The sequence below is a fragment of the Netta rufina genome (assembly GCF_964035555.1).
Source record: "Netta rufina genome assembly, chromosome: 5".
Lineage (NCBI taxonomy): Eukaryota > Metazoa > Chordata > Aves > Anseriformes > Anatidae > Netta > Netta rufina.
In genome coordinates, this window is record NC_140128.1 from 21513682 (window position 1) to 21540749 (window position 27068).

A 27068-nucleotide genomic window follows, 5' to 3' on the forward strand; every position below is an offset into this window, starting at 1 on the left:
GACAAAGGGCATGGAACAGGACGTCAGTATGTAAGGTTCAATAAAATGCGGTAGTAGTCACAAAATAGTTTGATATTTCTGGTTTTTTAAGTATATAACAGGTGTGGTAATGTTTTAGAGACGTTAAATGGTGCTTGTTATTTCAACTTCCTTGAATATTTAGGGTCAGTTCTTTGTGGCTTTTATTTTTTGGTAACAAAATCATGCCCTAGATGATTGTATGTGTGTGTTTCTAGCTAGTCTATATGTCTTTACAGTGCTCTATGGTTATAGCTAGACTTTATGTGGCTCATATTCTGAGCCGCTGTGCTCTAAACTTCAGTAATGTGCTTAAATTGAAAAGACTTCAGGAGATGATAAAAACTACCTATATTTTGACTTGCTGGTGTTTGGATTTGAGTTGGTTTGTTTCCTTGCAATTGAGTGGTAGAATTCAACAGCTAAATAGCAGCAAGCAGTTAAATCCACTTTACAGGCATTTTTCTCTTAATTTCTTCACTCACAGAAACCTAGCCTTAAAAGAATAGCAAGGCAATACTCAAAAGATGCCTCTTGGAGAATTCAATTACTGTGTGGTGTGGGGTGGGGATTAATGTCACTGACTCATGAACAACAATGCAGCTTTTTAGTGATTTTTAAGATACGTAATGATTTAGCCTTGTTTGTATGGAAAATATGGAGGGGACTTTCTTACTATAAAACTGAAGTTGAGTATCAAATGTGTTGTGAAAGACTTAATTGATCTCATTATGTGCAGCAATATTTTGGCTTATTTGTAGTGGGTAGTCATTGGTATATTTTTAGATCAAATACCTCATTATCTTTTGTAACGAACAGAGCAGAATTTTAGCTGTGCTTTGAAACTGAAGCTCTAAAATGGACCAACTCCTCATAAATAGTATTGACAATGGCTCTGAATTGAATAAATTTAGGTTGGATTTTTAATTACAGTGCTTTGTTGACTTCAGGTATGAGTTGGGAGTAGACATTTGTTCTGCTATATTGATCTTCAAAATTTCTTATTTTCATGTACAGTACTTTCTAGGACACATAGATCATAGTCTGTACACATTATCTGAAAAGCCTGGTGGTACATTACCCTATTGCAATGTGGAACAAAGCTTAGTCTCTCAGTTTGGAGAGAGCACCTAGTGTTGACAGTCTTACTAGTGGATGGATGAAATGTGTTCTAACTAATAAATTCAAAGTTGCGTTTGTATTTAATTGGCAGTCAGTCAAATTCAGGTCACTCATGTACCGCCTCTTCAGGAACCATACAATTTTTCAGTTGCAGTGTAATTGCTAGGAAATGCAGGATTTTCTTGCTACCAAGGGTCAATAGTGCCATCTACTGATAGTTTGTTAATGAGACTGCTCCTAATCGCCTGCAGTTCTGTCAGAAACTTACGTAATTTAGAAGGAAGTCTCCTATACTATCCATTATGTCAGGCAGCATTTGAGAAGAACTTGAATTTGGAAAAAAAAAATCTAGCAGTTGCTCAGTCATTCAAAAAGAAAATTTGTTGGGAATCCTTGGTTTTGTCTAGCACATTTCAGTGTGTATCTTTTCTCAGGAAGCTTTAGTGTCTTCATATTTGGGAGTAGTCTTTAAAATTGGTGGGAACTGGATGTGGTTCACTTACTTTGAAAACTTGAGTCAAATGCTAAATTTAGAAGTATAAAGATAGCTGTATTTCTCTATACGTGAATAGAAACATTTTTTTTTTAATGTGGCTGATAACTTTCTACCAGAGTTTTTTCACATCTAGATCTTTTTTCCTGAGATTTTAAGATTTTTTTTTAGGGGATTTATGAAGCAAAGAGTTCAGACATATTACTGTGCATGTAATATTCCTGGAGGTAAAGGGACTTGAAGACTCGTGGTAGGCACCCTGCACGTAGAACGTGATTTGGAAGTCTCACGCATTCCTGTGTGGAAAAGCATCACCAAGTGATTTTTAAAAAATAATGTAAAAGCAAAGATCAAAGGGCTGAGAGATCAGGAGATAAGAAGCAGGGAGGCATGCTTGCATAGGTGGATTGAGCAGCATAGGAAGCAAAGCTTTAAGTCAGTGAAGAAGAGAAAAACAGTAAGAGAATCTGTGATAAGGAAGGTTAGCATGGGGGAAAAATACCTGTTGTGCCAAGGCAGGGCAGGAGAAAAATTGAAAAGGAAATTGAAGGTGGCAAATAGGCAGGGATCCCAAATGTGACATTCATTCATCATAGGATGATTGATTAACTGTGACAAGTGATGAAATTATCCCTGATAAATAATTGAAGCTACTGGTTTTCTAAAGGTTCTTGTGGTAGTTAATGTACGGTATTTGTTGTTTAGTTTGTTTGTTGTTAATAAAAAACTAAAAATACATATATTGGAGAACATACTAAATACCTATATATTGTCTGGTAATCATGAGTTAACTGTGAAAAGGTTATCTCAAAATTGCAATCTTGAAAGACTAGAATTGTATGTTACTGTAATGATCACAACAGCTTTATTTTGATTAGTGGTGTTATGTTAACATGGTTGTTTTAAAAGGGAATAGTAAAATATTTTGAGTTGATAAAAGTATTGTATGCCAATTTGTTAATTATTTCCATGCTTTTCCAGGGCAAAATATCATAAATTAAAATATGGCACAGAATTGAACCAAGGTGACTTGAAAATGCCAACTTTTGAATCAGGTAACTTTTCTGACAACAGCCTGCTTTAGTATAATTTATTCTACATAAATTGTTCTAGATTTTTTTTTTTATTTATCGCAATTTTCACTCATTTTTTCCCCGTTCAAGTACATTATAGAGAAAATACTTGGAAAGGTTTTATGTTGGGTCAATATTTTTATCTCTAAATCAAAATTAAATTTTTCTTTTTTCTTCTTTTCTTTTCTGAAACAGCTCTGAAAATCAAAGAAAGTTTTAAATGGTTGCACAATTCCTTAATCAGCTGCTGCTTCTCTTCTTATATATCTCTTGTTGAAGGATTTAATGTTTTACACCAGTGTGACACCAGTGTGACATCCATTTAGAAGGAAAGCATAAGTGCAGAATAAATACTAGAAATACTTCTGGTGTTGATGCTGTTATAGGATGATAGCTTTAAAGTATGAGGAAAAAAAATTACTGTATTGTCCTGGAAAATGTTGAGTCTATGTTTTTCCCTTAAATGAAGGGAGTGTTCTAAGAGGAAAAATTAGCTTGCCTTTTTGCACCCTGGAGTGCTTGTGATTTTACGACACTGATAAGAAGTTGATCATAACAGTTTTGCTCTTCACAGTATTGCTTATAGAGAATTTTTCGTAATTGCACTAACTAATAAGCAGAATTGAACGTGGCTTCTATTGAAATGTAGGTCTTCTGGAAAGTGGCATTGTTGGCCTGTATTTTAGTAGTGTGCTTCAGAAGTGTCACATTAATTCTTAAGCCTTTAATTTGTCCCATGTTTATAGTCTCTGCCATAGTAGGTGCAGTGGGTTCTAAATTTTTTGTTGATAGGCTCATGGAATTTGTGTTAAACTTGACATGTTTTCTCCAGATGCTAATGTGTAACTTCATTTTTGTCTTTTATTCTTCTACTCTTTTAACTGTATTTTGCTTTAGTGTTTTCCAAGTCACTTTCTAATCCTCTCAGCTTTGTGGAAGAGATACACTTTTCTCATTAACATTTCTTAGCTTCAGTCAGTTGGGGCCCGACTTTCTTCTGTGTCCATGTTAAATACTTCTTCAGTTCCTTTATTCCAAGTAGAGGATTAGAATTTTTGAACTCATTTAATTCTGTTAAATTATTTGCTTTATTCTTTAACAAATAATTAAGGAGGAAAAAGGTATTTTAATTAAAAAAAAAAAATGTTTTAAAATAGATGCCACCCTATGCAGGTTTAAGATTTGCTTTTAGTTTCACTGGTGTCTCGTAAAAAGCTGAATTAAAAAACAAAACAAAACAAAAACAAACAAAAAAAAACCCCAACCACTAAATATGACACTATCTTTCAGAAGAAACCAAAGATACGGAGGTTCCTGCAGTACCTCAAAATAGCCAACTGACCTGGAAGCAAGGCAGACAATTACTAAGACAGTAAGTAGTGTTGTTGGAATATTGGTGTATTCAAACTGTTTTCTGAAGTCTTATGAGCTGTGTATATGCTTACTCTTTGATACTGGGTAATTGAGGTGGGCAGATGATTTTGTCATAGGGGGTTTATAGGCTTGACCTTTAAGCAATATAGATTGAGCTTTTCCACATGAGATGGATGGAGAAGAAGTTTATTTTAAAATAAATGCCACTATAATACATTTTACAGAAAGAGTTGATACTGATTTATTTCCTTTTCCCTCAAATGTGCTTTGCTCTTTTTCCTGTTAATGTGTATAGGTATCTGCAGGAAGTAGGTTATACAGATACGATATTGGATGTACGCTCCCAGCGGGTCAGGTCTTTGCTTGGGCTCTCCAATTCAGAAACAAATGGTTCAGTAGAGACAAAGAACTTAGAACAGATTCTCAATGGGGGTGAATCTCCTTCATCAAAACAAAAGGGACAGGAAATCAAAAGGTAAGTGAAGAGGTGAGAAATGCATGAAGTTACAGTTTATTCTACATGGTCATTTTAATGTACTGGTCAGTTCACATTGAATTTCAGACTCTGAAGGCTCTGAAACCTGTGAGTGTAGCCTGACTACAAATGGTTTTGAACTTAAGTAAAATTGATTCTAAGTCTTGTGTAGAAAATATATAGGGTTATACGACATAAATTTATCTTCAATACCACTTTGGAATTTATTATTTTAAGGAGAGATACCGATGAGTGTTGCAGAGTGAACAATTGGATAGCGATATAAACTTATCCATGCAACAATTCATTGTTGTGCTTGTTTTAAAATTCTGAAGCTATTAAGTCAGGTAGCAATTTAATTTAATCTGACTAATGTTCTAAAATCTCTCGAGCAAGTAAATGTCTCCCTGTTCATGTTTTTATTTTTCTAGGAATTCTGGTGATGTTCTGGAAACATTTAACTTCTTAGAAAATGCAGATGATAGCGATGAAGAAGAGGAGAGTGACATGATAGAAGATATTGCAGAAGGAAAAGAAAAGCACCGGATAAATAAGAAACATAAAGTAAAATACTTTTTTTAAAATACTGCTTTGTATGCATAAATGTATTTTTAAAAAGGGAAATCTTTTTCCTTTTTTCCCCCAGACAGTTATAAGTATGTCATGTTTTTTTATTCCTGTGCTAGAAGATTCTCCCTGTCACCAGGGTTTCTTTATGCAAAGAGGTTGATTTAGGACCACTGTACTGACAGTTTTATTATGTTTTGCTCAGCAGAGAATTCCACAGTATGATGGTGCCTTTGGCTGTGTTGAATTTTCATAAAAAGCTAGAAACGTTAGCTCAGCTTGATGCAAGTCTCAATCTCCTAACTTGACTTGTCAGGAAGGGTTTTACACACTTTTAATACTCATTTATACTTCTGGTAAATAGATAAATCAAAATACTGGTTAAATCTTTTTTCTTCTAGGGCAGTAGGTAGTCTGATAAACATATAATCTAGTAAGTAAATCACTAAAGCATTTATGAAGACAGTGCAGTTATACTTTGACTCTTGACAAAGCTTGTTTTTTATTAAAAAGTAATAACTGGAAGATTGTTTACCTTTGTAAATATTGTGTCCTTATGCAAAAATATATTGCCCAAGTCAATATATTGAGAAACACAGCCTCACATGGAAATTTTCTTTACCTGCAGAATGAAAGAAAATGTTTCAATGATGCCTTAGCAGGGAGTTATAAAGCTTCTCTAGAAATCTGTTAATATTGCAAGAAAATCAACAACAGTTTCTGGTTGAGACCTTTTAAATCAAAAACAAAGTCATGGATGTACTTGTTTGTTGCTGAACTTTGTGTCAGTGCTCTTTTCCCTTCTAATGATCACTAGGCTGTGCTGTTTTTTTTTTTTTTGTTTTTTTTTTTTTATTGTAAGCAGCTCTACTTCTGATTAGATTTAAGTATCTTTTTCTGCTTTTTATGTTGGAAAGTGTTTTCCTATGCAATAAGTCTTCAGTGAGAGTAATCTATATAATTTCTAAGTTAAATATTTGAGTATGAAAAAGGTTCATGGTTCAAACACAAAGTTTTTTTAATCTGTTTTCAGATTGGTAATGAAGGTTTAGCTGCAGACCTTACAGATGACCCTGATACTGAAGAAGCTTTGAAAGAATTTGATTTTTTAGTAACAGCTGAAGATGGTGAGGGAGCTGGAGAAGCCCGAAGTTCAGGAGATGGAACAGAGTGGGGTAAGATGCCAGCAAAAGAATGTACAAAATAAAGGAACTTGTTCGTGACATCATATTAGTGTTGCAGTCTATGCTGAGGTGGTGTGGATGTGTGGATGATTGTGATGGTCAGATACTGGTGATTATATAATAGTATATTGGATGCTGAAATTTTCGTATCTATTTACTATTGCAGTTGCCAGAAATTCAGTTCTAGTTATGTTTAACATTTTGGTTTAATTTTCAGAAAATTTCCCCCCAAATAGATATATTTTCTCGTTTGAATAGGGAGGACTAGGGTACTGAATATATATTTTTTTCTGTAACTGAATTAAGTTGGCTTTCAAATCTGGATAGTTTTTGTTTCATTCTGATAGGGAGCTTTAAAGTTTCTGTTCTCAAGTTAAATGAATTTCTTCGGTGTGCTTGCAAAAATGGAGATGGGTGTATTTAGATTTTTTGACTGAGATCTTTTTTAGATGTTACTGCTAATGTAACTTTCATTAGTAGAATCAAAAACAAACAAAAACCAACCACAACCTTTTATACTGGCCCAACTTTTTATTTACTTACTTTAATTTAGAGTGCATAATAAAATTAAGCAGATTCAGTGTGAAACAAAGCAAAATGAGTTAAGTAACTTTCAGAAGAAACTCTTCAGAACTCTTAGAGCCTACACGTTTCAAAAGAAGAAACTGAAAGAGGGAGAAAACTTGGGTAGGAAAAATAATTAATAAAGAACAGTCATTCACATTTGTCCTGCAATGGGGAATTGACAGTTTCTGATCTGTCATAAACAATTTTGTCATTTCATGCTCTTAAGTCTCTAACTGTAAAGCCAAGAAGTGCCACTAGATTCTCCTATTTGACCATTTTATGATATTGAGACAGTGAATTTGTTGTACTTGTGAAATATAAACACATACAGAAATCAAAATACTGACACATCATCTAATCTGAATTATGCAGGTACCAAGGATTAGTAAGTGTTCTGTCTTGGAAATTAGTATCAGTGTTAGTCACCTTTAATTTATTTTTTTTAAGCTCTAATTTCTAGCTAGAAGATGAAGCCAGGTAAACTAACCTTTCGTTTTGGTAATAACTACCTAGATTTAGAAGTGTTGTAGTTGGCTGGTGTTGTTCCCCTTTGAAGGCTATGTTTTTTGAGTAGTTTTTTAGTCATCTTTTTATTTAGCCAAGAGGGCAGATTCCTGAGTAGGCCGTGAACCAAAGGTTCTGATTGAATTTGCAACTTCCCTTTAAATATTGAATGTTGCAGGAAGTTCTGGTTCTAGAATTAGTCTCACCGCTGTTGTATATAGAAGGAAAGATGACTTGATGCCTTAATTCATGAAAAGATTTATTGATTTTGTCACAGCATACTGCTGAAATTTAGTATACTAGTTTGTCCATTTCAGTTCCAAGTATCTGCTTTCCAAGCCTGTTATATCTCTGTCGTTTTTAGTCAGATACCCAGAGTGCTGGGGTTCTAATTTAGTTGAAATGCTGACATTGCAAGACAAAAATTTTCCAGCTTGTTTTCAAGGAGTTGAATTGCTGTCCCAAACTTTAAATAAATAAAAGAAACCTATTTAAAAATCAAATTGACCCACAGTGCTTTTCAGAGAGCAGTTGTGAAGTGTCTTTTATTATAGTGTAAGTGAACCCACAGGAAGCAAGGCAGAGCATTTCAGGAGTTTGTGGGCACTTGTGACAGCTTTTTTCTGACTAGTTTAACCACAATAATTCTGTTGCTATCAAACCCCTCAAGTCTGAGGCAAGGAAGGAGGAAATGCACATAAACCTACTTCCATCTTAAAAAGGACATATTCTACATTTTGCCCCATTAAAAAAATCCATAAGTTTTATAGTTTGTACTAACTCACTATTTAAGTGAATCAGAAGACTTGCTTGTAACTGCATGTCAGTGATTTTAATACAGCTGTTATTTCCTTTAACAGCTGCTTAATGATACAGTCTATCAGGTCTTGGGATTCTGTCGCTTCTTTAAAGATCACTGTGCAAATTTGAAACACTTAAAGACTATGTTTTTATTATCTATCAAAACACTTCAAGTGCTGTCGCACTTAAATGCCTTCTAAAAATGATAGGTTGCCTGAACCTATCCCTATTACAGCCTGTCCAATTATTTTGAACTCTATGAAACTGGTATTATTTGAAATCTCAAGGCTAATCCATAGATTTATTTATTCATTTATTAGAACTTCATTGAAATAAATACTTGTCATTCCTTTCTAAACAATTGTACCAACCACCAATTTTAGTATTTCAGTTACGATTCATTCTTCTCTTTCAGAATGTGAATAGTTGCTCACTTCTATTCTCAGCTTTTTTCTTCCTGTTTCACTCTTCCCTGTCAGTGGCATCGCCCTATCATTTCTTACTCTTGTGAGGATTTGGGCTCTCTGATAAAAATGTAAAGAACCAATGTTTTCTTTATGCATTCATTTAATACACGCAAATCAAACTTCTGATGTTTAGACTCTAGACCTATTGCCCAGTCTTGCTTTATTGTTACTTTCAAAGCTTAATTATCCAAGTACTACTTGCAAATAACTCCAAGTATGCTAAAATTTTTCATCACAAATTTGATATTTGTGCTATTAGAGACTTCTGAAAAGCAGCCAGACACCGAGTGTGGAAGTTGTTTTTTTCTTCGTATAATACAGCTTCTTATGAGCACACTCTCTTTTATGAATACCTCATTTAATATATACTTGGAGTCTTAAGTTTTTTTCAGGTATTGTGATATAAAATCTTACGAAATGTGACATGTTATTAGGAGCAGTTCATCTTCAAAATACTGAAAGATGAGAAAATTCAAGTGATGTTAAAATATTTATGTATACAGCACATTCAAAAATGAATGTATGTTTCCAGATTAAAAATTTAGAAATGCTTTGTGGTGAAACAGTATCAAGAAAAAGCTGCATATGTAAGTTCTGTTCCCTTGAGCAAACACGAATAAAAGAGATGTTATGTGTTGTTGCATAGTATGTCAGGTATTACAAATGTTATGTATCATGTAGTCTTTTTATCCTACTTGTGATTTTTGTTTACCTTGTTCACTGATTTTTTTTTTCTCTATGCAACACAGAAATTCTGTTCCCTGGTGGAGCATGACTCGGAGAATTACCGCCTGTGCCCAGAATTCTGGGTGGCAGAGTGACTGGAATTCAGAGTCTCCTGGGTCATTTTTTAAAATAGGATTTCTTTTTCCTCTTCAATTTTTTCTCCATTAAATGGTATTGACTAGTAGTCATCCTGGATCTTCTGCACAGTCCTCGTGTCAATTTAGTATGAATTAAAACTACCACAGGCAATTTGAGGAAGTTCAGTACTAGAGGAGATTTATGGAAGAGTCTAGTTATGTTACTTTGTTCTGAAATATGCAGGCATTACTGAGAGAAATACTTTAATATTTTCCTTAGAATCTTCTTTGAAATGAATTTCAGAGCTTTGCTGATTAATCTGAGGTAGTATTTTAACTAGTTTTCTATTTCTGACCTACATTTCAGTAGCCAATGACATTGTTTTGAAGTATTTATGCCTGCAGACATTAGTTTTTCCTGCTCTCTGAATGAGCCCAGTTCCTTTAAATTTTTTGATTACTCACTTTTTTTTTCTTGATCTTCAGACATTTTCTAAACTTTCAGTGTAGTGCAGACTAGGGATATTGCTTCAATTTTGTCAGCACCATCACTGAATTATTTGTATTCCTGGTTTAATACATCACACTTTTTAAAACATAGCAGAATGTTGTGCATTTTGTGACAGCATTACATCTTTGTTACATATGTTTTGCTTCTGGTTCAGTTTAATTCTCAAATCCTTCTCTGCAGTGTTTCAACCTGCCTAATTGTTTTCCTTCTGTTAATGTTGCTGTAGATTTTTTTTCCCTCTTCCACTGAATTTTCTTTGTTTTTCCCATGTGTTTTTGTTTGTTTTTGTTTGCATGCTTTTCTGATTTCCTTCCTCTTTTTTAGGGACATATCCTCTGGCATGTTTCTGTACTTCTTATATTTCCTGAATAAGCAGTATTTTTCTGTCAGTATTTTGACCCTGTACTCATAAAGATTGAGGTCTTTCTGTTTGCAGTTTCGTAGTTGTAGCTGTGGTTTGGTATAAGAGGTAATTATTCCATTTCCTTCTCCACAGTTCTTTGTGCACAGTTCTAGAGACTTCCACGTTGTATTCAGCTTGTTGCCTTCTCACCTCTTGCCAGTCCTGTATTCTACCTCTTTGATCAAGGTTATTTCTTTGTCGTTGATCTGCCCTATCTGAATGATGGTCTTTTGGTAGATGCATCAGTATCCTAGAATATTTTCCCATTATTTGTCATGTTTTGTCTTGAAACATTTGTACTTTATAAAACCAAGGTCAGTTAGTTTGTTTTGCTTCCTAATGCTTGTTTTTTTCTTTCCTGTATACAGCTTCTCTTGCATACTTCTATGATTCAAATAGCTATAATATCAAAAATTACAGTTTTATGGAGACATTGATATTGTAGGCATAACTGGAAGTTGGGAACTGAGGAACCTAGTTTTATTATTTTGTCTAATATCTTTTGTGAGTGTAAGCTTGGCTAGTGTGTAAGCCAAATTGGGTTGATGCATGGTTGTTCTTTAGATAAAGTCCTTCTGCAAATATTACATCTATCTTAGAAACACCTTTATGCTTTTCCTCATTTAGTGTTTCCAGAAATGTTTGAGATAATTTAGAAAGGTGGAGACTTGACTTTTTGTGGGTAATAAGTAATGTAAATTAATAAATGAATATCAACTATTTTGTCAAATGGAAAAAGACAAATATTCTAAAATAACTGTGGAATGTGGTATTTTCTAGTAATTATAATGCATTTTATATGCAATTTATTTAAATTTATTTAAATGCAATTTATTCACATTTGTGAATTAATTTTATCCATCTTCATGTGAAGTGCTGTATTTATAGGCTTGTTCCCCTTGTTATATGTAGGATCAAGGTTTCTTGTGCATGTAGAATGAGTGCGAGAGGATGCATGGTGATCTTCATAAATTGGCACTGACTTACTCAGCTTGCATTTTCATGAGTAATACAGCATGATTACTTTCATTTGCTTATTCAATACTGGCTGAATAATTTCTTAACACTGTCTTTGTAGAGATGCAGTAATTGTTTCTGAGCAACACCTAATTTTTGTGTATTTTGAAGTATGTAACATGAAGTTACTTATGAAGCTTAATTTGTTTGCTCCTTAGTAACAAATTAACATACAATTTTCAAAAATATAACTGATATTAAGCAGTGCCTTGGAAAACTGAAACAAGATTTAGTGTTTTGTAAACTTTAAACTGAGACTGCACCTTTAAAGATTTATTACGAACTTTTATTGATGCTCTTATACAGCTATTATAGTAAATCGCCAACAGCTTGCATTGCCAATTGCTGTTTTTTTTCTTTTAATAATATGCTGCATGTAGACAAAGATGACCTGTCCCCAACTGCTGAGGTTTGGGATGTAGACCAGGGACTAATAAGTAAACTGAAGGAACAGTACAAGAAGGAACGAAAGGGGAAGAAAGGGGTAAAGAGTAAGTGCAGATTCTGAATCTTGTAATGCAACGCTTTTTTGCTTATCTATATAGAAGACTTTTTTTTTTTCCTCATGAATTCTGTTTCGTTTATTTATTTCCATTAAACATTGTTTTCTGTAACGGGGGCAACCAACTTTAACTTTCTAACTGCTCAATGTGAATGTTGAAACCTGTATCTCCAGCCATTTACTAGATGGGACAAATGTCTTGATAACACAGAAACTTAAGTAGGTAAAAGAGAACTGCTTTGTAATGGGAGTACAGAAATAGTGAACAATTTACATTTTGGGGGTCTTTCTACTCCAGAAAGATTTCTGAAAGAAAATCTAAGCTTTCTCCATTTCTTAAAATGAAATAATGTACTACTATTTTGGGTGTTGTGGTGTTTTTTTTTTTAATCATGAGCTTGAATCAAGCTATAATTGCTGTTTATGGTCTTCTAATTACTTTCACAATCTAAGGCAAGATGAGAATGGAAGAAAAAAAAGCCTGTAATTTGATTAAGTTCTCTTGCAGCTTTGTTTATTATATAATCTTTATTTTATGGTGTCCTTCACTGTTCTGTGCAGTTGACACGTTTTAGTTAATGCTTCTTTACTCTTTAAGAGTTTTCAGACTGGCTGTCCTTTTTGAACTATGTTAAACTAGACTTCCAACATTAACTACATATTAAAAATCATTTTTAACTTTTACCATCAGCTCAAAAGTGTTATTAGTGGGCAAAATGTTATTAAATTAGCGTAGATAGGCTCCCTTGCTAGCAGGTTTCTTATTTTGGAAGTATATTATTACAGTTTCTAGCTATATTTAGTTAAAAGAAAAAATGAAGCCTGTATTTGAAGAAAAAAAAATAAAAATTACATGAATATGTACTAACTAAATCAGGTGGTAATTAAAATATAACACTTCATAAAGAATTCTCTAATTTGTTAAGATTTGAGATTACTTTAAGTTCTAACAAAATTCAGTTGGTGCATGTTGTTTTTCAGCAGTTTTGCATGACTCTCATGCATGCATACAGGTGGGTGCACATAAATATTTTTTTGCTGTAGTATAAAGATAGTTTTATTCAGTCTTTGGTTTGATTTTTAGAATATATGTTAGTAATCTGGATGATAATGCTCATTTAACATGTAAATAAGCATTCAAGTGAACAATCGAGTTCACATGAAATATTTTGTAAGGTTAGAACCCTATTAATATTAAAATGTACCTTTTATTTGAATTTTTATTCATTAACTTATCCTGTTAGACTGTTGGAATGTAAATTCCACATTTTAGACTATGTCATGCAGTGGCTGCATAATAGCAGCAAATGTTTTGATTTATGGGCAGGAAAGTATTTAGGGGATTTTTTTTATGTCTCTTAAAATGTTTGTTTCTTTGGGATCATCTCATAGTGAAAGTTCTCAAAACTATGCTTTGGATTCTATCCTCTTCATACCCACCATACCAGGTAGCATTTTCTAGCTTCTGCAAGGTGAGCAGTTCTAAAACAGTGACAAGTAGTGTTGCTGTAGGAGTATAAATAGAACAAAAAGCCATGTCCAGGTCTCCCTATTTGTTTTGTAGATATTATTTGGGCTTGTATAAAAAGTTTCTTTCCTGCACTTGTTACTTTCTTGGCTGCTATGCAATTAAGAATTTTCACATTCGTTTTATTTTCCCAATTTGTAGCACTCTTACAGCTTCTAGAAGAGGAGCATTATCCTCACCCACTAGAAAAAATGATGTTTTAGTGGTCAAGAGTGCTGATTAAGTTGTTAGACAATCACTTAGATTAAGTAGTAGTTATTCCATCTGAAGTGTTCAATTGCAAAACTGAAAAGGTTAACATGTTTCTTTCATTCTGCTTTCCTGCAGTTGCTAGAAAGAGTAACACACGAAATTTTGCACCATGAATTATGACATGGTTGTCATCGGTTATTATTTGATTTGTATTGTCTTTAGACAATGTGTGCTCCTCTGTCAAAACTTAAGAGAAGTATTTTCTTCATCTAAAGTCATTTTGAAACTTGGATATGTTTGCATAAGGGAAATAATTAGGAGACAACTATGCGTCACAGTGCTGTGAGGTGATACAAATCACTGTTTAATGTCTTGGTTGTGGTTTAGTTTAGTTTAGTGTTTTTTTTTTATAGTTTTTTATTTTAATTTTATTTTGGGAATCTGTGAGCTTATATTAGTAGTCTTACAGGTTGGTTTGTGGGATTCTTATAGTAATTTCTAATTTAAAATTGACCTTTAAATTACTGAGGTAATAGAACAGAATAACTTCCATACACAATAAAAGCAGGTGTTTAGGGTGGGACATGTTGCCTTGCAGTGTTTTGAGGGCAGACATTCTAATGGATTTTACTGGACCAGCATCTGGTAACTATCCCATAATATGCATTTAGACTGCTTAATTCATGACAGGATCTATGTGGCCCTGGCCCAGGTATACGATAACTTTCATTCTATTTGTGGAGGTTGATAAGGGAACAGAAGCTGATTGATCTATTTTGATACTTCTGTAGTTTGCATTCGTATGCTTTCTTCTGGGTGGAACACCATGATTTAGGTCATCTACTGCTGACACACACGTCTTCATAACTTCATTCCTGCTCTTTTTCTTTTTTTGTTTTTGTTATCTGTCAGAGTAGTCAAAGTATTACATGGAATTACTACTTTCATATGAAAGGAATTAAAAAAAAAAAAAGCTTTAGTTACATTACCTTTGTAATATAATCAGTAAAATAACAAAATCTAGCTATTGAGGCTGTGGAATTTTTTTAAAGACACACAGTATATTCTAGACTTAACTCCTTATTCATCTATTATAATTAGGTTTGATTTCTTTAAAAGCATTTTCTTACAGTCTTACTTTTTACACTATTATGCTGAATTTAAGGTATTAAACTTTTTTTGCTCAAGTTGGATAAAATATTTTTTTGCAGGCAAATCAGGTGTTAACTCCTTTTTAGATATCATTTCTCAAATATTCCCAACATGATTGTGGAAATGGTGCATGTCCAATTTGATACAATTAGATAAGACTAGTGTGCTCTTAGCAGTTAGAAAAATAGTTTTCCAATCTTTAATGGTATGTTTAGATCACTTCAAATGGAGGTCCTTTTACTGGTTTTATTTGTTTCTTTTCCTGGTCCTTGACAGTTCTCTCTTCTTGTGCCTCAGCCTAATTGTTCTGTATTAATGGAATGATTTGGATTTAATCATCTTGACTGCATCAGAGGTTGATGCAGAAGGATCACTGTTAGCTTCAGACTGTAACATCTTGGAACTAATCTGTTTGACATGTCAGACCACAGCTTTTTTGTGCTGAATATTTGATTGCCTTTTTTGATCTCTGAAGGAGATTCTAGGTGTTCTGCATTTGTTCTTAGCAGGTTTGTTTACTGATTGTTGTCTTTCATCCTGAAGACTAGAACATAGCCATTTAGTGCATGGAACATAGGTGCTTATGGGGAGTCAGCACATACTAATCCTTAAAGATCTTTGTAACATCTAGAACACTTTAACAACCGTATGCAGGCACACTTAATAGAAAGCAGAAATCTGTAGTCTTCAGTGGTGGTCTCCCAGTCATGAGCATTGAAGTTTTTTAGCATGAAATACAGAGTAGCAGTTTTGAATGGCAGCTGCTCCTTTCTCTCTTCATTGTGTGATGGATTGAGGGCCGTTCTGAAGTGAATGCCTGAGGACAAGAAGTGACTTAACTTGCTGAAGAACACCTAAGTCAAGGTTGACAATCCCCTAAGTAATGACATACTAAATGACTGGCTGGCTCAAGATAGTGGTTAGCAGAGTGAACAGGACTACTGCTAGTTAGTTCTCTCTGAGCACGCTTTGAGGCTATCTTCTCATGCCCTTATGTTCTGGGTGAGAGCACTTACAAAGGTGCCTTCAGTTTGGATTTGAATAAAATCTCCTAAGTTATTTTTTGGCATTTTTCCCTGAATAGTTTGGGTTTATCAACATGAAGACAAGTGTGTTTTCTTCTGGAGAGCCAAGAGTATATCCACGTAGACAGTTCAGGGTACCAGTTATAACTTTTTATCATGCAACTTAGTGATTGCTCTATAATATCAAGTGTATCAGCTGATGATCACCAAGTTGTAAGCTTGCTGTCCGACAAGCAACTGGAATAGAAAAGACACAAAAGCAAGCTCTGCAGTCTGTACAGTTGAGACCTTTAAGAACGCTGAGAGATTTAAGTATGTCTTTTATAAACATCTCACCTGCTGACTGCAATTAACTTGTACACATTTGAAATGAGATCTTAACCACGTCAGTTTAGTGGCTATTGGAAAAAAGTGTTGATGCATAGGAGATATTCTTCATACTAGTGAGGAGGGACTTCCTTCACCTTCTTGGTCAGAGCAATCTTTTTAGATCAGTGCTCTTCAGGGCAAATACAGTTCTTCTCAGTCTGCTGATGTCTACAAGAAGTGATTAGATGATATGATAGAATAGATCATCAAACTCTGTAAGCTGAAGTACACAAAAGGACAGTAACACAATCAAGATTTAAAATGCAGTGTAGCTGTGCGCCAGCAAAAAATGGAAGGTCATTTCAGTTGTATAATGAAAGATGTTATTTTCAGGACATCAATGTCTGTGATACGGTAAGACCAATGACTGTGACATATACTTGGTGCCCCCCACCCTCCTGATAGCTGCTTCTTGTGGTTTCATATCTAACTGCAATGAAATCTTTTCTGTTCGTGCATTTAGAGGAATGTTGCGTGTTCCTGCTAGTAATTATTTTTGCAAGAAACTTTATTAGCTTTCACCATCTCTTCAAGCAGGTCTCTTTGTATTAATCCTAGCTTTATTCATCTCTTGTTCTTAAGGGAATAATATTGCTTTAATTCTGGATTTATTTGAAATAATTCTACATAAACGTTATAACCAGGAAAGAAAACTTCCAATATTTCATTACCTGAGATGGTAGGTTTCTAGACTCACTAATATATGGGAGCGAAATGAAACTTCCCCATTCAAGAAATATGTTCTGTTGCATAAGGGAAACTTTTGGAAGCCATCTTTGTTCTCAAACAACTTCTGGGTAGCAGCTTTCATAGACTTAATGGAAATACTATATGTTCCATGAAACAAAGTAAGAAAAACAACAAAAGTACAAAAAAGTATGAGTTCTAGTTTGTTTGGCAAAATGAGTGTGTTTTATAACTATTAATATGAATAGTTATGTAACATCCTTCTTGGCCTATGCATGGAATGTTTTTGCCGTGATTCCACTTGCAGAAGTATTTTTCACTGTGATCCTTCTGTGCATTATCTACAAAGTATTCAGTTATTGATGGATGCTTATTTTTGATGACACAAATTTTAAGCATTTTTGTCCAAGAGATATCTAAACAACTGAAATGATCAAGTACTATTTCAAGGAGTGTTTTAGAGTTTGAGTTTTTCAACATACAGTTCTGCTTTGGATAAGTGATCTTTTGTTGTAGTGGTTACCTTTTGCTACTTTATAAAATGGAGGCTCTGTTTGGTTTATATTTTTTAAGAGGCTCATCAACTCAGAGTGTAATAAATTGCTTCCTAAAGCTTACGTGACCAAAAATTGATATATTAGAAAGTTATTCAAGTATTAATACACCCTTTTAAATGTAGTCAATATTTACACTATAGTGAGCTTAGAAGAAAAATATGCTTGATAGCAGTTTTTTTGAGGGGTCAGTGTAGGTATGCTGTCTTTATTTTTGTTTAAAATGTTTTGCAATATAACTGCCAGCAATACCTGTAAGGACTTCCTTATTAATTAAAATATGGTTGTCTTATAAGGTTGTCTTATATCATTGCAGATTTGTTTTCTTTAAAAAGAGTCTTCAACCATTATGTGAAATTTCAGTGATAGACTTCTTTTTAACAAGAAAGCTCTAAGTTGAAAGCAGAAATGAACTTAATTAAAAAGCTTTTTTAATTATAACATACTATTGCTAGCTAGTACCTACATCATGAATTTAATGTACATAATTCATTATATTTTATTTCTTGTAGCATGCTTATATAATAGATGTGGTATGTATCTGCAGTTTCATATAGTGGTGGAAGCATGCTTAGCCTTGTATTTAATAAACATTTTATATAACTTGAACACCATTCAAAAGCAGGGAAAGTTAATTGTTTGTTGCACCCCCATTATGATTTATCTGTATTTTTTCCCTCATTTGTGAGCTTATTTTTTATTTGCACTGTGTTTCAATGTTAAATTGTTTAGTACAGTTAAAGTTCTGTAATACTATAAGCAAATGTTTAATTCATGTATTTTGTTTAGTAATTATGTTCTTTTGATGTTTGGCTTCTCACGAGGGATGTAAGATTGAGGTTTTTTCTCTCCTACAGGAAATTATAAAATAGATCTGCAGAACACAAAGCGGTTATTCTTTGATTTGGTGAATTCGAACTGTTTGCATGCAGTTTTAGATTTAACGCATTTATTCCTCTTGATTTCAAAAAGATCAATTTTATTAATATACAAAGGAGGAAAAAAAAAAGCATTGTGTTTATTTGAATGAGGTCCCATTAGTAGTTGTTCTTGTTTACTTAGTTTAATAGATTTTTAGACTTCTGTCAAGTCAAGCGGTAGCAATCAAATGAATTTTTGCTGCTGACGTTAATTTACAGGAGTCAACAGGACAAAACTTCACGACATGATAGCAGATCTTGGCGATGATGAGATACCCCACATCCCTTCAGGAATCATTAATCAATCTAGGTCACCCTCTTCTAGAATGACTGATCATGAAGGTGCAAGAGCAGAGGAAGGTACAAAAAATTCAGCTACTTATTATATTCCAGGGGATTTCTTCTAGAAAGCACACACTGTAACATATGTCCCCTCTATAAAGCTTAACGGAGTTGCAGATTGCCACATCATTATTATTTGCAGTTCTTCCCAAATGGTTTTACAAGACTACAGCTTGAATCCCAGTGGCTTATTGTAACTGACCTTTTTTATAAGTATTTTCAAACAACTTTATGTACAGACGTGTGTTCTGAGCCTATTAAATCCCTGTTTGCAGACCCAATGTTAGCAAAACCTTGTACAAATAGGGTGTTATTGATTGGTTGGGGGAAAAGGTGAGTATTAAAACTTGATACACAGTTTGCATTTTAAAGTGAAATTTAAAAGTGGTTATTTAAGCTTTGAGACTAACTTGTCTCTTTTTCTTCAAGGTTAATGTTTGTTTACTATTTTTAAATTATCTTGTCCTATTTTACGTAGCATCTTTGTATACTTAGGCATTTCTTTACAAAATATTAGTTCCCATGTTGGGATTACCATAAGCAATGGAAGTCAGTGGCAAATGATAACCTAAATAGCCCAAGATCTTGTTATTCAGCTTTTTGCCAGTTTCAGTTTTAAGGTTTTAGTTCTAAAGCAGTAGATTTCATTGTAGTAACTTCAAGATGAGAATAATGTGGTGTAAATTACCTGTCTTCTACTGAAAAAAATAATCAAAATAGTCCACCAAATGGAAATTTCTCTCTTTTAGGATTATCTTTGACTCATAAATCCTGGTGTGGTATCATTTATCCTACAAGTCAAAACAATTTGCATTTTACTGATGCTGTTTATTGGTTCTTCTGTTCTTCCATAGTCCCTGCTGTCATCCCACCCGCTCCACCTCAAATTCCTGTCCCCAGACAAGCATAAAAATTGAAAATTTTCAGGGAGATTTTCAGATGTTCTTTCAAACTACTAAGTGTTTGTCTTTCAGCTTTCTTTTTATTGCCTTTTTTGCTTTGTTTACATTTACAGTTTAAACATGCACCAGTATCAAACTCACCTGTAGAATGCAGTTGGTGGAGGAAATAAAAAACAAACAAACAAACAAACAAAAAACACCCTACTACTGGTGAAATTTTACCTTGCTAATACATATGTGCATGTATCTTGGAGTATCATTATAAAGGTGGTGTGATAGATAGTGGAGAGATACCAGGCTTCTCGGTACTATGTGCTTTAATGTGATGCTTTGGACTAGGCATTTTAAGTAGTCTTCTGGCTCTGTGAAGGTTGACCCTGCAGTTACAGGTCCCTCAGTCTGTAGGCCATACACGTGCAGAGGAACGCATTAAGGGCAAGCTATGTAACTCTCATCTATTTAAGAGCAGTAGCAGAAGTATCTTAATTATTGTATCTGTTACGTGTGGTTTCTGCATACCTTTCAAAGTGGAGTAGTAGAGTGGAAATTTTACTGTTTGGTCTTTCTAGGTCTGTCTTTTTTTTAACAAGGACTAAGTAGTTCATGATCATAAGGTGCTGGTATTCCTCAGTTTTTTTATTCTGCTATGTTTTAAAAGTTAAGGTTTTTTTCAGACAGCTTTACGCATCAATCATGTGTCTTCTGGGGCACAGTAGCCTAATGAAAATTACCAAGCTGTGATGTTCTTATGGTTTCTTATGGTTCTTATGTTCTTAAGGTTTATGCTACACTCTAAGTGTTCCAGTTCTGTTAATTATTGAGTGGTTGGTAACTGTATTTTCATGTATAGATGGAAGTGTTTAAACTCACTTGTTACTTCTTTTCCTGGTGAGGGTTAGGGGGCCAGGGAAGAAAGCGTGATTCTGTTAGAACTAATTGGCTAGGAAGATCTTCTACTTTTCTAAAAGTTAATTAACTTATTTATTTTTTTTACTCAAGTGTCTGATTAAATATGATGAGAAAATTCTTTTGCTATAATTAAATTTTATATTTTCAGCTGTAAGAAATTTGGGTTTTCATTTTGCCATATTGCAAGATCTTCAGAAAAACAGAATGAACTGCAGCATGTTACTTCATCCAATATGTTGTATAGCAAATTATTATTTTCATGGATTCTTTTTCTTCTTGATCATCCATAGATTGTGGGGTTGTTTTCTGTCAAAAAAAAAAAAAAAAAAAAAAAAAAACGGTAGTAACGGCTTATTGCTTGGTACTTACTGCAACTTTCACTGTAGTAGGTGTTAACTTTCTGGAAAACAAGATCAGATGTCCAGGTTTTGTAGTAGACAACAACATAATGTGTACAGAGATACTTGATTAAAGCAGTTCACTTCTGTACAAATACTACTAGTTGAATTTGACTTAATTATATATGATGTCGGTACCTTCAGGATTAGAAGGAGAAGCAAATACTGAATCATTGTGTCTTTTCATGTAGTACAAGTTTCTTTTTATGCAAAACTATCGTTTTTATTTGGTATTTATTGGTTGCAAACTCAGTTAAACATACGTATTATGGTACTAAGAAAAATGTTCTGATTTTTAATAAAAAGCATTTGATACATAATTTAACTTTGTCATTTGCATATATTTATTGATGTATCATTTTTGGTATGCCCAGGCGTGAATCTTTATTTTTAATAGCTATAACTTCACGCATCTTCTATTGTATTACTTCTCTGCTGTATACTTAAAAACAAACAAACAGACAAAAAAAAACACACAGCTTGAAATATTTTTAACCTTTTTTGACTGTCTTAACTCACTTCCACAAATATTTTTTAATATAGTTAAGATTAACTATATATTATAAGTGTTGGCAGATTCAACATTGAAAAAAAAAAAACCACTTCTGAATTTCGGATACCATTAATTTTGAAGTTTTAAATAAAGGGATGTTCACCTCTAATGCAAAAGAAGTTTGATTTATTCATAGACTCTTATTGTAGTATTATTTTCTATGATAGTGCTTCACTTTTAGTGTAAAGCATCTTTTCATGCAAGTTGATCTGCTAAGCACAGACAGCATTAATCTGACAAAGTATGACAGGTTTGGGAATTAGTTTAAATGATGTGGACTTGTTGTGAAGATCAAATAAGACTCACTGCATCACAACAGGGATGGAAATTTTCCTCAGGTGTCAAGTGAGTGTCCTGTTTCCTTTTCCCACTGATCAGCAGCTTTGTTTCTGTTACTGTACAGACTTTGGAGATTTGACTTGTAAATGTGTAGTTGTATTTATGAGGCTGGGACCTTGTCAAGATGGAAGTGAGCCAGTTTTGGAAATTCCAGATAAAGTATTGGGATCCCTTTTTTCCCCTCACACTTCTTTTTTCTGTCAGAGAAGAACCAGGAATATCTTAGTGTCTAAGAGTGTCTAATGGAGGACGAATATTATTCATTTGAGGATTTCATAGTTTAAATTAACTCAAGCAATGTTTGTTATGTTATTTTATTTCTTGCTTCATTTAAAAATATTTTATCTCCCTGTCAGCTCAGACACTTTTAGTAAAACACCGTTTAAAAATTCTGATCTCATCTAGGAAGCATGGATAAGTGAACAATAAGGACAAAAAAAAGAATCCATAATAAAACACTAGGTGGAACCATGGAAAATAATTTGGAATTTTGTAGGAATATGATTTCTTTTAAAATGTGTGTGGTTTGGAACAGACTGTCAAATGGAGCTTTCTAGTAAAATACTAACAAAAATTAAAAGCTTATAGAGGAGCTATTTGGGATGTGAATTTAATGTAATCTGAGTCAAGACCTTTGCGTGGGTTGAGAATCTTTTGAGAAGAGACAATTGTGCACAGTCAGAATACTGTTTGCTCTTTTTATGCAATTGTACACTTTGTGTTGTCTGTGCTAATAAGGTTGTGTTTTTAATAGTGTAGTAGTTTCCAAGTATTAGTCTGTTTTACTCTTGAAGTGCTGTTTTTGTCTATACTGAAGCTTATTTACTGATCTGACTGTGCTGGCTCCTGTTTGCACACCTCTGATTGCCCTAGCAATGATATCAGGCACCTGTAATTTAGTCACTTTCCTTCAGTTGCTGTGGTTACCATTCACGTAGTGGCAGTGTAGTATAATAAAGATGTATGTTCAAAAAAGGAATATGTTGATTATTAGTCCTCTTGTTTGGAACTTTCTATAATAAAAAAAAAAAAGTTATGGATGTTTTTCAGCTCGAAGCTTTTTCTGTGAGCTTCAAGGTTTTTCTGAGAGGATTCAAACTGAGGAGTGTCATTATAGTGAGACTATAACTCAGTATTCCAAATCAGTGAAATCTAAAAGTCAGGGAGTATTAATTTTTGAGGGTGTCAAATAAGATTTAGTTTTTGGTTTTTTTTAGATGTTTGGAAAAAAAAACAACTGAAGTTCATACTTTGCTGAAGTTGGTCTTAAGTGTTTTACCTTTCAAATGTCCCAATTTTTGCGCAACAAGGAATATTGATAACTAAAAGAAGCTTTTAATAATACGCTGAAGTATAACAGTGTTTAAGCCTTTAGTAATGTTCCTCACCAGTAAGTTCGTATTTGTTAGTATTCTAGAAGTTGTAATACAGGATTGTTGAAGATTGTAAAGAATATGGGTGAATGTTTAAAATTTTATTATTCAGATGTGAGTTCAGAAGGAATGGTTATAAATAACTAGTATTTATTCAATTTTAAATGGTAATTAACAGAAATGTTAATAATTAATTTGGGGGAGGCAGAGTTAACGAAGGTAAATACCAGTTGAGCGTATTTTAAACATCTAGCATCCAAAATCCTGTTAAGAAAGATGGAGTTCATGAATAACAAATGTCTCCTTTTTCTTTTTTTATCTGGAAGCTAAAATAAGAGATATTGAAGGAGGCTTTTAACTTCTGAGATACAAGTATTAGTCATGCAAGTAGAGAGGTCTGACTAGTATAAAACACAGACTTATTTGCAGATGAGTAGAAAGCAGACAACGTGGTATAGTGAATGAAGTATAATTTGGAGATCTGGGACATAATTTTCATCTTGCAAAGTGATGTCAGTCAAGCCACTTCATTCTTGTGACCTTTTTACATACAGAAATTTGTCTGTGTAAAGTAAGTTGAAATCAAATGTCAGAAATGATTACGAATTGTTTTTATTGTGTGTTTGCACATGTGTGCGTGTTGTCATGCTCCTTTTTACTTGGTATGTAGTATGTAGTGCATACAAGTTCAGTTTTAAACTCTGCTTTGCCTGTAAGTTATGAATAATGCAGTTTTTCATCGAAGATTCAATTATTACATTGAGACTTAAAGAAACTGTTTTGTTCTTTGTAGCTGAGCCAATAACATTTCCATCTGGAGGAGGCAAGTCATTTATTATGGGTTCTGATGATGTTTTGTTAAGTGTACTGGGCCTTGGAGACCTTGCAGACTTGACAGTAACAAATGATGCAGACTATAGTTATGATGTAAGTGCAATTTTATTTAAAATTCTTTATACAGTTTAATGTAATCTATAATAGCTGCCCTTTGCCCCCACCCTGAATATTAAGAGATGATGGTAACAGAGCTTTTAGTAGCAAAAACTTCTGTGGGAGGAGGAGGGAGCATCTTGTGAATGTGTTAAGTAATTTGGGAAATCCAAGTTAAGTAAGATGACTTGTTTATTTTCTTCTTATTTAATTTTATCCTTTTTTTTTCACTGGGGGGATGTGTTATGACATAAAATGACTTCTTAATATGAATTTGTTCTAAAGAAGTGGCAGTGATGCACTGTAATGGAGTGTTGAAAAGGCATGGCATAAAACACAAATATTGATATTTAATGTCTTTGCTCCCCTCTTTGTGTTTATATACAGTTAACAGCATAGAATATACATCGTTAATATATTTCAGATGTAAACTTTTAGGGAATGTTTTTATAATTATTGTAAGAGTTCTGAGATTCTTTTCACCATATTCGTTAAGCTACTGCCAGTAGAGTTTTCTCGAATTAATGTTGTTTTAATTGGCTGGTAAATTTGTCTGATTGGGGCAATGTTCAGGTAAGTCTTACATAATGTACTGTAAAGTGTCTTGTGGTTTTTTGGTTTTGTTAAGGTACCTTACTTTGTTTCTATAACTATGTATACCTTTTCAAGTTAGATAGTGTGTTTGTATTGGCAAACACTACTAGGGTTTTTATTAAAATCTTAGAACCTGCAACGTGAAGAAATAAATTCTTTATAGCTTTTTACAAGGTATGAAAATACTTAAACTACACAGCTTTTACTTAATATAGTTGTCCTTCTGTATTTGTAATAGGTAGAAACAGTAGTACTTCATTACAGCTATTAATACCTACGTTTCTCCCTTATTGTAGGGTGTTGCATAGTTATATTTCCTCAATCACAAATGAAAACATTAATAATCTATCCTTCTGTTATTGAACTGTATAAAAATGAATGACAGTACTTTTTAAAAATACTTGCAGTATTCCCATATTTTCATATATTGTCTTGTTCCCAGTAAAAATTAATCTTCAGTTTGTCTGTTTCATTTCAATGACATAACACTTCTGAGAAATAAGGTAACTTAAAATCAAAGATCATTTTCAGCTCTTTGCATCTTATTCTTCTCAGGATTTTGCTTTCTACATAACAAAATCTCCAGATGTAAAATGTTGTAGACCAGCATGAGGATCATGTGCAATGTGTAGAAAATACTTTTTTATAAATTTTCAATAAAATCTATGAATAAGTGGATATAGAATACAAGGTGTTTTGATAACTTTTTTGTTGAACATGCTTTAAGGGTGCTTAAATTTGAAATGTCCAGAACTGGTGGTAAAATAGTACCCTAACCTGCAGGTTTTTGACCTTTAGCAAATTCCATTGGAGATTATGAAATTGAGTAGTTTGGGTTTTTTTTACATTGTGTTCCATTTAATACTTTGATTAATTTCTAAATTATCCTTCATTGAACACTAACTTGCTTGGGAGATAATATAAAGCAGTTTAGAATTTCAGATGAAACTATTGAACTTCTTAGTTTCTGTTGGTGGTTTTTCTGTTGTGGTGTTCCCGTTTTAGTGATGGGTATGTCAGAGTAGTTGGATTTTCAAAAGTTTTTCATCAAAACCTTTTCATTAGAGGTTCTTGATTTACAGCTTGGTTTGGGAGGTATATGGGGAGATCATCTAATTCATGATTATCTGGCTGATATAGGGCACAAAAGATAGGAATAAGTTTTTCCCCTTCAATTTAGGTCATTCACCAAATACGAATGAGAAGTGATTGGCTGTAACTTTAATTCATTTTCTCTGCTTCCTCTACAGTGCTCTTAGGGACTTCCACAAGAGTATCTGAAAAACACATGGTGATTTCTGACTTCCTCCTATGTCAGAAAAGATAAACTCGCAGTATTGAATAACACAGATGGGGAAGTTTTAATAAAACTTTTATTTAAGAATAAGGCAATCTTTGTTCTGCTTTGGATCTAAAGAGACTAATGGTACTCCCCATCACAATGTTCTTTTAGGTTAAAAATTCCTTCATAGTTTCACTTGCATTTTGCTAGCAATAGTTCCATACTCCTCAAATAACTCAGGTGTGAACCATTGTAGTGGGAAAAAAACAAAACGCACACAAAAGACAACCTCCCTACCCTCCCAAAAACCACAGCAGGCCTCCACTAGCTTTTGTATAGCACTCCTTGATGAGGGTCATATTTTGAAAAGGAGAGAATATGTGGGCAGGATGGGGATTAAATTTTAAATATCTAGAACTTTAACTGTAGCTGATTTTTTTTCCCGTTTGGGAATCTATTAGTACACAAATTGTTCACAAGACTAGTCATTTAAGATGCAGGTACTGTAAGAGTACAGTCATCTGAAGTCATGTGTTTCAATACATAGTTAGTAATATTTACTGTATGCAGCTGTTTGTACCCTGAGGAAGCGATGTTATTAAATCAAATATTCCAATTAACTCATATAATTCTGATTCTATAGCTGCACAGGATGGTGGTAGTTTTGGTTGCAAATCCAGAAGTCCTCATTTATCACCCAGATTTGGAAATCTCCTAAGCTGCAACATATTAAAGAAAAAATAACATTAAAAGATTAAAAGACACTGACTACAGTTACAAAGTATTATTTTCTTGTTTTTGTAATTGCTGTAGGTGAGTAGTTCATTGTGATAGTCAGAGAAGGATGCAAGTCTCCTTGCTGTTTTGTAAGGGTTCTGTTGACCATGGGGAAGAGCTTCCCTCCCTGTGCCTTTTTTTTCCCCAGTTTTGTTTCCCTGGTGGTTTGTAAAGCAGAATGAGGAGTTTGCCTTGTATTCCCATACAAACAAAGTAAAGGCAAAAACAATTCCTATTAGCTTAGGTTGGATAACTATTATGAAGTAGGCATTTACAATTTGATTTGTTCCTCTAATCTGTTTAGTGTTTTTTTTTGTATGGTAAGGTTGACGTGTGTTGTTGTTATTTTCTATTGTACTCT

At 33.6% G+C, this 27068-nt stretch overlaps 1 protein-coding gene across 3 annotated transcripts in view; it reads left to right on the forward strand.

The window, feature by feature from the left end:
• The window catches only part of STRN3 (striatin 3), a 59999-nt gene that overhangs the window by 22478 nt on the left and 10453 nt on the right, over positions 1–27068 (forward strand). Inside the window, exons 3-9 of one of the 3 annotated variants that reach the window (XM_084288072.1) lie at positions 2615–2688; positions 3997–4078; positions 4376–4555; positions 4987–5119; positions 6156–6297; positions 18528–18668; positions 23918–24051. In XM_084288072.1, coding sequence (XP_084144198.1) covers positions 2615–2688; positions 3997–4078; positions 4376–4555; positions 4987–5119; positions 6156–6297; positions 18528–18668; positions 23918–24051 — 886 coding nt within the window. The remainder of the gene's footprint in view (positions 1–2614; positions 2689–3996; positions 4079–4375; positions 4556–4986; positions 5120–6155; positions 6298–18527; positions 18669–23917; positions 24052–27068) is intronic. The other 2 variants (XM_084288073.1, XM_084288074.1) reach the window with 2 other exon arrangements.